This window comes from Salvelinus sp. IW2-2015, linkage group LG18, assembly GCF_002910315.2.
Source record: "Salvelinus sp. IW2-2015 linkage group LG18, ASM291031v2, whole genome shotgun sequence".
Lineage (NCBI taxonomy): Eukaryota > Metazoa > Chordata > Actinopteri > Salmoniformes > Salmonidae > Salvelinus > Salvelinus sp. IW2-2015.
In genome coordinates, this window is record NC_036858.1 from 53,297,930 (window position 1) to 53,310,110 (window position 12,181).

Genomic DNA, 12,181 nt, shown 5'->3' on the forward strand with positions numbered 1-12,181 from the left:
TGGGTGGTGGCTGTGCAGGACCCTTGAATCCTGGGGTTGGACTTTCTTAGGAGCACAGGCTGCCAGTTAGACCTAAATAGGGGCACACTGAGCTTCCAGGGAGGGCCAGCAGTCATCATGGCCCTCCCAATGTCCCAATGTCCCATTCACACAACCCAACTACCCCCTTACTCCAACAGTTAAAGCAGCAGAGACACATGGCTGCCCTCCCTCCCCCACGTCGGTGTGTGACTTTTTCCCAGCCCTTCTATCACCTACGGCTGTGTGTTACATTCCCCCAGCTACCTCCACGATACATCCCTCCGTGAGCCCGGGCCGTGCCCCCCCCAGCCCAGCTACCCCAGATGGGAGAGTAGAGGACACTGTCTGCAGTGAGGGAGATATGGGGGGAAAACTGTGTTGGTCTTGACCCCGAGCAGCAGGAATGGTTGTGGCAGTTGCTGTTTGAATTCAGAGACAGCTTTGCGCTGAGTGAGGAAGAGGTGGGTCAGAATAATCTGGTGCAGCATGAGATCGACACAGGTGATGCTCGGCACATCAAGATGCATCCCCACCGTATCCTGCTGGCACGCCAGGAGGCGGCAGACAAGGCTGTGTTGGAGATGCAGTGAGCAGACTTCATTGAGCCCTCAGACAGCCCCTGGACGGCACCAGTCGTCATGGTTCCTAAGAAGGGGGGCAAGCTGAGGTTCTGTGCTGACTACATGCGGCTGAATGAGGTAACCAGGAAGGACTCAGACCCCATACCACGTATCGATGAGTCGCTGGACCTGGTTAGGGGGTCCTCCTGGTTCTCCTCACTAGACCTCCGCAGTGGATACTGGCAGGTGCCCCTCTCCCCAGAGGCCAGAGCCAAAACTGCGTTCTCCACTAACAGAGGACACTGGCAGTTCAAGGTCCTGTGCTTCGGCCTGTGCAATGCTCCAGCTACTTTTGAGCGTTGATGGACAGGGAGTGTCTGGTATACCCCAACAGGAGTGTCTGGTATACCTCGRCGACATCCTGGCCCATGGCAGCTCCTTCTAGTCAGCCCTGGGGGCGCTATGGCATGTGCTGGAGAGGGTGGCTGCCGCAGGCCTGAAGCTCCACCCCGAGAAGTGCCACTTCATGAGGAAAGAGGTGTCCTTCTTGGGCCACCAAGTGGGGAAGGAGGGTATCAGAACCACGGAGGACAAAGTGTGTGTTGTCCGAGACTGGCCCACCGCCACCAACCAGCATCAGCTGAATGGTTTCCTGGGCCTGGCCTCGTACTACAGGAGGTTTGGACAGGGCTTCTCAAGCATCGCTGCTCCCCTGAACCACCTGCTGCCGAAGGACAAGGTCTTCATTTGGACAGTGGAGTACGAGGAGGCCTTCAACACCCTCATATGTGCAATGATCGAGGCCCCTGTGCTTGCCCCCCCCTGACCTCACCTTGTCCTTTATCCTGGACACAGACGCGAGCAATGTGGGCATGGGTGGGATGCTGGCTCAGGTGGGGCCGGAGGGGGAGAGAGTGGTGGCGTACTTCAGCAAAACATTCAACAAATATGAGCGCCGCTACTGTGTCACCCGTTGGGAGCTCCTGGCTGTTGTGGCTTCCATCAAACACTTCAAGTACTACCTGGGTGACCTGCCCTTTACTGTAAGGACTCACCACTGCTCTCCAGTGGCTCATGTCTTTCAAAGAGCCAGAGGGGCAGGTTGCTCGCTGGTTGGAGGAGCTTCAGCCATACAACTTCACAATGGTGCACAGGGCAGGGGCACGCCACTCCAACGCCATGTCCCGTCGGCCCTGTACTGCAGAGAGAGCTGTGTGGGAAGGAGGGGGTCTGTTCCACAGTGGGTCGGGCGAGCGGGCCTGTCTGCTGTGAGCTGCAGACTGTCGACATGGCTGAATGGGGGCAGCACCAGGGACAGGACACAGACCTGAAGCATCCGTTTTGAACATTCTCACCACCAAATGTAGTGAGAGGAAGTGGGAGAGGATGGAAGTAAACTGGGCTGACATTCTGCAAATGTTGTCATTGATGAAACATTGATCTTAATACATTTTTCTGTTCCCAAAACTAGAATCTGTTACGAACACAGTGCGCTGTGTTTGTAACAGACTTAACGCTTTGCCAAAGTTACAAAAAAAMTGCATAGTTTAGAAAGAGTGCAAGGTCGAATGGAGTTTGTTCGCACTTCGGAACAAGGCGCCAATAGGCTCTCGCTAGCTCGTGCTTGGCTTTGCACACCTCCTTGCCTGTTCTGCCCACTATGCTTCATTTGTCCCACTGTAAACGACACAGATGAACTTTCTTAAATTATGGTTAGGTATAAGATTAGCAGTGTGGTTGAGGTTTAAAATCTGATTTTAATAAGATAAATTGTAGAAATAGGCAGGGTTTAAGACTTTGTGGCTGTGGTAACTAGTGACGACCATTAACAAGGCGACACTGCATCTTAACTCCTCCTCCACATTTACTGGATTTGTTGAACAGTGCAGAAGAGACGTCCCACCCCCCGCCTGCTACGTCATTGATAATTTATGACATTTGTAAAGCGCTTTTTATTATTTAAGTCATTTAGCAGATGACTATTATTATACAAGAATAATCTCAAAGTTCATAAAATAAAAGTAAAAAACTTTTTTTTTTTAAACAAAGCAAATATACAGTATATAACCATATCAAAGTCTAAGWGGAAACCTTTCCACTTAGACTTTGCTCCAAAAGCTCCAACAGTCTGAACAGCCCTGAGMTTGTCCGGAAGGAGTTCCAAAGGTGTGGCGTTACATAACTTTGCAAGTTAACTTTTTTGGTGTTCACACAGGTTCATACTTCTCTCCGACACACAAGGTCAGTATTTCTTAAACTTATCTTAAAATTGTAGGTTGATAATGAAACAGACAACCGTATGTTTTGTAGGCTTTTTTTTCAGCTTTATTTTCATATATGGTTCTAGTTGAGGCTGTATAACAACCGTCTGTGATTGGAAGTCCCATAGGGAGGCGCACAATTGGCCCAGCGTTGTCTGGGTTTGGCCATTGTAGGCCGTCATTGTAAATAAGAATTTGTTCTAAACTGACTTGCCTAGTTAAATAAAAAAAATAGTTTGAGTAGTCTGATTTAAAATGCACAGTAAAAGTAATGCACATTACTTTTAGCAAACAGACAGGGATTTGCCTGCATACACTAAATCTACTGCAATGTATCAAACACAACATTACTGCATTTGCACATGAAAGTGTAATGGAGTGTGGTTGTTTCCTTCCTGCAGTAAACTTTAATTTCACCATGTCTGGAAAAGTGGTGTTGACTTATTTCAATGGGAGGGGGAAAATGGAGTCAATTCGATGGCTTTTAGCAGTTGCTGGAGTTGAGGTAAGTAGGCTGAACAAATACAAAAAAATGTGGCTGTGGGCTGTTTACAGGACTTGCATTTTCAAGTAGACCTACCCTAAGTGAAATAGTGGACAGGCCTACAGGCGATGCACAGATGGATCACTAAACTGATGTCGTTCTGAAAATATACATTTTATATCCATAGTTTGAAGAAGTGAATATGACAAAGCACGAGGAATATGTAAAGCTGTTGAGTGGTAAGTTTGGTCACGGTGTTAATAACGCCGATAACATGCTCATTGTGTTGAAGGGTGTTTAAATGTTGGACCTTTTTCCCCCCCAGATGGAGCACTCATGTTTGAGCAGGTTCCATTGGTGGAAATTGATGGAATGAAGCTGGTTCAAACCAAGGCTATCCTAAACTACATAGCAGGGAAATACAATCTTTACGGGAATGACCTAAAAGAACGAGTCATGTATGAATTTTAATGTCATAACTTGTATTTACTTGTTTGGCTGTGTTAGAGGCATAATGGTAGCTGTTCGTACAAAAGGGGGGGAATTCTGCTAAGGGTTTGGTTTTCATTTACCTTTAGGATTGACATGTATTCTGAAGGTGTGAGGGACTTGATGGAAATGATAATGATGTTGCCATTCATTTCACCTGACACCAAGAAAACTAAACTGGAGGACATTGAGAGGAAAGCTACAAGCCGCTACATTCCCGTGTTCGAAAAGGTACTGTGGGCCTTGGCCAGCCGGGAAGGGTAGGGCTCACTAAAGTAACCTGAATCTAAGCAGTTTTATTATCATTGCGAAATACCATGTCTGCTAAGTGAAAAGGTTGGCACGTCTGTACAAGTTTATGTATTGTCTAATGTGAGGGTGTGCGCTGATTTCTTACAGGCTCTCGCTAGCTCCCAGTACCTGGTGGGTTATCAGTTGAGCTGTGCTGATGTCCAGCTACTTGAAATCACCTTGATGTTGGAGGAGAAATTTCCTACAATTCTCTCCAAATTCCCTGTTGTTAAGGTAAAGTTTAKTACAAATGTATTTTGTTCTTGACAAAATAAGTTATTAGACAAATCTTGATACATTTRAAGTGCATCTCATCAAAACATGTTACAGGTTCACATAACCCAAACAGCATATGAATATTGCATACCTGCTGCACATTTTCATACAGATAAACATAAGTCTGGCCATACTGTTTTGAATGTACTGCTACAACACCCTGTCTATATTAAATGTACTGTACTGCGTCTCAATAATCTCTCAAGTATGCCCTCGTTCACTACTTCCCACAAATCTAAAAGCATTGGATTGGTGGAGGCATATTTATTTGACTGTCATTTCCTTTCAAATCGGTTAAGGAAAGTGAACCCAGGCACACTTTGGGAGGAAGGAGAGATAATTAGGACATAGTCAGCAGCATATCTGAAAGAAAGGTCAAAATATCCATAAATACTTCATTTGATTCATTCTTGATTGGGTGCAAATTATTTTTTCAGGCTTTTCAAGGGAGGATGAAAAGCCTGCCAGCTATTCAGAAGTTCCTGCAGCCAGGCAGCAAGAGAAAGCCTCAACCAGATGACTTCTATGTAAAGACTGTGTATGAGGTGTTCAACTTCAAGCACTGATGCTTATCTAAGAAATGTAAAGAGTTGAAGTGAATATAATATATACATTATTCCAGATTGTCATTTCTTGTAACATGTATGAATAAGGACCAAATTGTTCAAGTAGAACAAGTATTTGTTTTTCAATAATACACACAAAAAACAAAAGGCTGTTAAACAAAATATCAGCTGTAATTAAACACTTCATGTCTGTTCTAAGCTATTCCATCATTTATATCAAACAGTTATTAGGTTATTTACAGTGAGGCAGCTAAACATGATTGTCTAAGTAAGTAGTCATACCTTCAGATCAAGTAGTAAATGTTACTGTATTTCTGTTCCCATATTCATTGAACAAATCATTACAAAAACAATACATAGGCAAGCACAAACAATGTGCAAATGGAACTTCATCCCTTGCAGTGATATTTTCACTTTAGACAGTTGTGTTGTTCAAATCACATTACAATCACACCCATGAAGAGAAGTCGCAGGACCATCAGCAAACTGAATAAAGAAACCAGATATGATAACTTCATATTGACTGTGCATGTTCATTATTTAATTTGAAACATTCAAACAAATACAATGAAAAGGAGTTAAATGTAACCAATACTGAGTATAGTGCACATTTGGTGATTCTCACCTTAGTCCTGCCATGATGCCAGCTGGCATTATTTTCCCAGATTTCTTGAATCTCATTCCCATCACTATTGTCAGCACTCCTGAGGCAACTGAGAAAATAAAGATTTATACATTTATGAAATGCAATTTAAAGATATGTCAAGGCCTAAAATAATAAATTATATTTCATTCAGGTTTCTGGTGACCAACACGTAGGCATACTTACCGAGGGAATAGAAAGTCTTGGTTGGGTCATATGAAATCATTAAGGCCCCATAGGTGGCCATGCTGCCAAACAATATCCCAGCTATCAGTGACATGACACTACCTGTAGTAAAAAAATACAAAAATAGCTATTACTTTCCATCGTCTTGTTAACAGGGTCAATGAAACAATGACACAGACAAATTCATGTTGCTTTGTGTATTTTGAAATGCTTGACTGGAAACTCCTACCTTTTTTCTTGTACCCCATGAATCCCCCCAGGGCTATGGCTGCAGCATAGCCAAATCCAAGCCAGTCAATTGCCATTGCAGTGCTGTGGAACAGGAGTATTGGGACACATCAATAAATCTTAAGGCTTCTGCATATTTCGATTTGGCTGGCTTCGACTAGGCAAACCGAAAGAATGTGCTCACATAGCCCCTTCCCTTAAAAGACCTTTGCYTGAAAATCAAGAAAAAAATGCCCTAGCGTTGGAGCAGTTTTTCTAGAGAGGAAGAGTCAAAGCGAGGGATAACTGGGCCCAAAATCAGATTGTTCATCTGCCCTCTCATTGGCTAGAATGGTCCCACCTGATCTTGCCTCCTCCTGACTGCCTTCCATTTTTGAAGACATATCTTATCATTTTTGTAACTGCCACTAGAGTATCTGGTCTATATAATGGATCATCTGTAGTATTTCTCAAGTGAAAGATGGTTCGTTTTCATGCACAGACACTCACCAGGTCATAACATTTATTTTTTGGTCCACCAGCCAGTCAGCGGTTTTATTTTTGCTGCTAAAATTACACCAACAAAAGACCACAAAAAAAAGATGCACATGACTTGTAATGTTTCTAAAACAAAACATTTATTTCTAATGTGGTATATTGAATAATTACATTTTTGTGACCAGAGTCTTTTAACAAAAATATCACAGATGAGACAAACATTTTCACCTGCCCCTTTCAGGGCGGGAGGTTATCATGATAGTGAGACTCCAGTCATGTTTGTGCCTKTGAGATTGAGCCTTATTAGTAGAAGTGTTGTCTTATGGAGCCAGATACCTGCCAAAAGCTTGAACATATGTATTGTTAGGTTCGAAAGAAAAGCAATGCGTGAAATTTAATCTGTGAACATACAAACACCATGTAACGATTACAGACCTTTAGGCTTGAACAAATCTTGTGTTGCAATTCTGATGTACAATAATACCTTTCAGAGTTTTGGCAGTTTCATCTCACCAACAACAACAAAAAAACGTACACCAAACAGTCTGTTAGGAGTGCTACTCGAACAAGCATAACGCAGTATAACATTTAAAAAAAACAGAGGTCAGGGAACCCGGAAAAAGGTATTCTGCACGTTTTCAAGTTAAAAGTCTCCATTCTCTATTACTCCTGTTGAGTTTACTTCACATTTAGGTAGCTACGGTAATGGATTTGTTTGCCAGTACAAGTCTAGATAGCACTAGCTGTATTATGCCTACAACAGTTCATTTTCAGTCCGCTAGGTGTATCTCCACAGCATGGGCATGTCGCTGGGTGAAGTGTACCTTATCAAAATATGACTAATTCAATATTGCACCATCCCATTCTCTGGGCTCTGTCTGAAATCCTAACCAGTAGTATATACCAGGAATAATGAAACACAGAATAATAGATGTTTGGTGAATCTATGAATTATGTATGACCACTGGAGTCTTTGCCACTCAATATTTTGATATTTATTTCATCACTCAATCTTGCAAAACATATTCTGTAGGAGGAGTTAATATGAATTTAAAATAATTTGACATAATTTATATGAATTGGGTCATGAACATATGGACTTTGAAATAAACAAGGGAGAGGTTAAACGTTGCAGTGGAGCTTAGGTAGTCTCCGTATAGGCCATTCCCCYCATTGCGACACTGCTGCCCAGTTGAAGAGCTTGTGAACTCCATGCAGCACCACAGCACAATGCGCCTTGAGGAAAAGCACCCCTCAGCCTCAGAAGATGACCTTCCGGAGTCATGCAGTCATAGTAATTTTACCCTAATGTAGGCCTATTTGCCTACTAGCCAAATAAAGTGCAGAGCATGCATGATGCGTGCAACTCATCATTCCAACATATTTGAACATTTAATTAATCCTTCATTCAGTTCAGTCAGTCAGTATGTCATCCATTCAGTCATTTGTCTGAGTTGCAATAGGATCCAAWGAGAATAGAACAGTCTTATCCACTTGTTTATTGAAATGCATGTGTATTCACTTTAATAATTAAATGTTTAATTTAGGCCTATCCAAATAAAAKAAATTGTCCTTCAACTTGTAGGCATTGCAATTTAGGGTTTTTGGGTACTTCATTTTGGGTACTGGTGTCTTGCGGAATCATTTTTTAACTATTTGTGTTTAACTGTTTTTATTATAGAGTAGGCCGTCATTGTAAATATTGTTCTTAACTGACTTGCCTAGTTAAATAAAAACAAAGAGACTAGCTCACAGGCCTCTAAATACAGCCTCTAAATAAATGTGAAAAAATTGTTGAAGCAGCACGTGCAGTGACTGATAGGGAAAAAAGATCTCGCAATAAGAATAGGCTATAGATAGTCTTGACCATTTGGGACCCCTTGGCTATTTCRCTCAGGACAGGTTACAGCCAAGACTTAATCAATATTTAGTTTTGTCTCATTTATTGAAATGGATATAGCCTCTGCGTGATGGGGTTGTGTAACGCAAATGGCTATAACAAGCCTATATAGAATGGAATTCATTAATATAACAGTCGAAATGCCTAATATGAGGCCTACAGTCCGTGCTCCCAAATACTGGAAAAAGTGTGATTCATTAGGTTACATGATCACCACAATAGCCCCACGCGGCTATAAAAATAAATTATGCAATTATATGGCCATTARATAACACACAACAGCATGGCATATTTAGATAGCGGATTAGACTCAACAGCCTTGGTTTCTCAAACTACTGCCTCGCCAACTACTCCTTAGATAGAGTTCAGTGTGTCAAATCGGAGGGCCTGTTGTCCGGCCCTCTGGCAGTCTATGGGGGTGCCACAGGGTTCAATTCTCGGGCTGACTCTTTTCTCTGTATATATCAATGATGTCGCTCTTGCTGCTGGTGATCCTCTGATCCACCTCTACGCAGACAACACCATTCTGTATACTTCTGGCCCTTCTTTGGACACTGTGTTAACAAACCTCCAGACGAGCTTCAATGCCATACAACACTACTTCCGTGGCCTCCAACTGMTCTTAAAYGCWAGYAAAACYAAATGCATGCTCTTCAACCGATCACTGCCCACACCCGGCCGCCCGACTAGCATCACTACTCTGGACGGTTCTGACTTAGAATATGTGGACAACTACAAATACCTAGGTGTCTGGTTAGACTGTAAACATTTACATTTAAGTCATTTAGCAGACGCTCTTATCCAGAGCGACTTACAAATTGGTGCATTCACCTTATGACACCTTATAAACTCTCCTTCCAGACCCACATTAAGCATCCCCAATCCAATATTACATCTAGAAATCGGCTTCCTATTCTGCAACAAAGCCTCCTTCACTCATGCTACCAAACATACCCTCGTAAAACTGACTAACCTACTGGCCCTCGCTTCATATTCGTCGCCAAACCCACTGGCTCAAGGTCATCTATGTCTTTGCTAGGTAAAGCCCTGCCTTATCTCAGCTCACTGGTCACCATAGCAACACCCACCCGYWGCACTCGCTCCAGCAGGTATATTTCACTGGTCATYCCCAAAGCCAACTCCTCCTTTGGCTGCYTTTCCTTCCAGTTCTCTGCTGCCAATGACTGGAACAAATTGCAAAAATCACTGAAGCTGGAGACTTAAATCTCCCTCAATAACTTTAAGAATCAGCTGTCAGAGAAGCTTACCGATCATTGTACCTGTACACAGCCCATCTGTAAATAGCCCACCCAACTACCTCATCCCCATATTGTTATTTATTTTTGCTATTTTGCACCCCAGTATCTCTACTTGCACATCATCATCTGCACATCTATCACTCCAGTGTTAATGCTAAATTGTAATTATTTCGCCACTATGGCCTATTTATTGCTTTACCTCCCTAATCTTACTACATTTGCACACACTGTATATAGATTTTTTCTATTGTGTTATAAGTGTGTTTTTGCCGCTTTGCTTTGCTTTATCTTGGCCAGGTTGCAGTTGTAAATGAGAACTTGTTCTACACTGGCCTACATGGTTAAATAAAGGTGAAATAAAATATTTAAAAAATATATTTAAAAAAATATCATATTTGCTTTCTATTTTGCAGCTCAGGTGGTTATTCTAGACAAGGCTCTTCTGTTTCTTTATCATTCTCACACAAGTAATTTGTTGAAGGCCCAAGCCTATACTATGGGATCTACTGGTATAACGCCATTATTGAATGCAGTTCTAAAACAAGCTCCAGACTTTTATTTTGGAAATTAAACCGGAAGCTGCAAACTAACGTCTGGGCTAGAGTTGCTTGATTGACTAGCTAACTTCGACTAGCTACGTTCAGATCATGTCCTTTGCAGATGCCACATTACTGACAACAGTTTGTACGCATAAAAAATATCTGTAACAGAGTAAAGGGAGACGTAAAGTAAGAATTTAACGTGTAAATATTAATAGTCGTAACATAGGGTTTGTACGTTTACAGATCTATTTTAACATTTAGATTTCATGTTTCACGCAAGGCTTTTCTTACGATCCTAACAATTTACAAATGGATTCTTACAATCCTAACAACTTTTTGGCAGGTATTTGGCTCCATATGGTCTTCTCTTYCCTAGCAGTTGAAACTCAAACAGAAAAACAACCTAGTTTGTGAACAAAACAAAGTAAAGAGCCAAGAAACACAATGACAGTCTCACTTCAGTAGACCTTCGTTTCAAGTAAATTAGACCAACTTTTATGCCTGTRCGCAGCGCTTCTAAAAAGGTATTTCACTCAACTCTTTGCGTGTACACAGCCCCCAGCCAGGCAGTGTTGCAGCGCGAGGTGAAATAGGCAATAGGATTCGTAGTTTTGACTTTGTGTGATTATTTTACCAGCTATGAAACAAAACGGCGAAAATACTTACAGCTACTGCAGCATTTATTTTAATATAAATGTGRTCATACTTGACTATTTTTATTCACAAATGCGAGTGAAATGCTCGCACCGTAGAACCCTGACCACCCGTCAACGTGGCTGGTGAAATAGACATTTTACCCGCWAATGCCAAAATCTACCCGCATTTGGTGGGTGTTAATTTTAGGSACTGGCTCAATCTGAACAATAACACGTGTCAGTTGTGGTACAGTTTTGGAAACATAAGGACCGTATCTTTCATAACGAGAAATAATAATTTAAAAAAGGTTAAATTGATACACACCTTGATAGGGTTAGTGTTCCCACAAGGCCATATCTCCATGTTACAGCGCTTTTTACGGAAGACAAGAGGCGACCACCTGAGSTAATTAGTTATCTAGCATGCGCCGAACACCTGTGTAAGTGTAACCTGGGAAGTGTAGTTTCTTCGGATGGAGGCACACTTAACTGTTAAGGATCAGTTCAAAACTGCTACAGTATGTGTATCTTTTTTATTTAAAGGATTGTTTCTCGCCGATGAAAGATATGTTTCGAAAGCTGTATCGCAAGCAATGATTAACGTTTCTAAATGTTAAAGTTAAAACACAGCATCGGGATTGTAGTTCACATGAGCCAGTCATGGGCGAAACTAATGGCTGAAAACTGTATGGAGAAGTCAGAATGTCGCCTAGACCAAGATATACTACATGGCCAAAAGTATGTGGACACCTGCTTGTCAAACATCTCATTCCAAAATCATGGGCATTAATATGGAGTTGGTTCCCCTTTGCTGCCTTAAATTTAATTTTGTCAATCTAGGGGGTGCCTGTTTCCAAACTTTTGAAATATCGTCTCCAAATTAAAACTGCCTCATACTCAAGTTCTTGCTCGTACAATATGCATATTATTATTACTATTGGATAGGAAAACAATCTCTAGTTTCTAAAACCGTTTGGAATTATGTCGTGTGGGTGAACCAGATCTTTCTGCAGCGAAATTCATTGACAGGAACTGGAAGGTCTGAAACGAGGCTCTGTGTTCTCACGATCAGTTTTAAAGCTTCTGTATGTATCCTATGGGTCGACATGAACGTGCACCCGCCTTGCCCACTTGGATGTCAGTAATCAATGAGAATTGGAATGGAGTTTCTACGTAGATCTCAGACTATAAAAGGCTAAGGGAACGAAGGAGAGCTCTCTTTTCGACGTTCGTCATTACGCCAAAGGCAAAGACTCAGGATGGCATTTTGAAACGCTCAGTTATTCGGCCTTAGATATATCCGTCTGTATTTAATTCGATATAGGTGTTAGAAAAACATCATAACGAAGTTATTTTAAACCGA

At 41.9% G+C, this 12,181-nt stretch overlaps 2 protein-coding genes across 4 annotated transcripts in view; one reads left to right on the plus strand and one right to left on the minus strand.

Annotated features, from left to right (window-relative positions):
* The first annotated feature begins 2,501 nt into the window (after window positions 1-2,501).
* Window positions 2,502-5,465, plus strand: LOC111977807 (glutathione S-transferase 3). Its single transcript, XM_024007496.2, has 7 exons — window positions 2,502-2,822; window positions 3,244-3,347; window positions 3,514-3,565; window positions 3,652-3,784; window positions 3,905-4,046; window positions 4,215-4,340; window positions 4,820-5,465. Exons 2-7 carry the CDS (start codon window positions 3,261-3,263, stop codon window positions 4,946-4,948), a joined length of 669 nt encoding a protein of 222 aa, XP_023863264.1. The 5' UTR covers window positions 2,502-2,822; window positions 3,244-3,260; the 3' UTR covers window positions 4,949-5,465.
* The window catches only part of LOC111977808 (transmembrane protein 14A), a 9,382-nt gene continuing 2,296 nt past the window's right edge, over window positions 5,096-12,181 (minus strand). Inside the window, exons 2-6 of one of the 3 annotated variants that reach the window (XM_024007497.1) lie at window positions 6,495-6,551; window positions 6,007-6,089; window positions 5,778-5,879; window positions 5,574-5,661; window positions 5,096-5,434 (exon numbers count right to left, since the gene is read on the minus strand). In XM_024007497.1, coding sequence (XP_023863265.1) covers window positions 5,386-5,434; window positions 5,574-5,661; window positions 5,778-5,879; window positions 6,007-6,089; window positions 6,495-6,502 — 330 coding nt within the window. In that variant the 5' untranslated portion in view covers window positions 6,503-6,551 and the 3' untranslated portion in view covers window positions 5,096-5,385. Of the gene's footprint in view, window positions 5,435-5,573; window positions 5,662-5,777; window positions 5,880-6,006; window positions 6,090-6,494; window positions 6,552-11,143; window positions 11,216-12,181 lie in introns of those variants that run through there. The other 2 variants (XM_024007500.3, XM_024007499.1) reach the window with 2 other exon arrangements.

What these genes read in the sequence shown, in the direction of transcription:
- LOC111977807 (XM_024007496.2), top strand. Translation starts at nt 3,261, where the DNA reads ATGTCTGGAAAAGTGGTGTTGACTTATTTCAATGGGAGGGGGAAAATG. An exon ending in GACCTAAAAGAACGAGTCAT is followed by an intron (nt 3,785 to 3,904) that starts GTATGAATTTTA and finishes ATTTACCTTTAG; the next exon opens with GATTGACATGTATTCTGAAG. An exon ending in ACATTCCCGTGTTCGAAAAG is followed by an intron (nt 4,047 to 4,214) that starts GTACTGTGGGCC and finishes GATTTCTTACAG; the next exon opens with GCTCTCGCTAGCTCCCAGTA.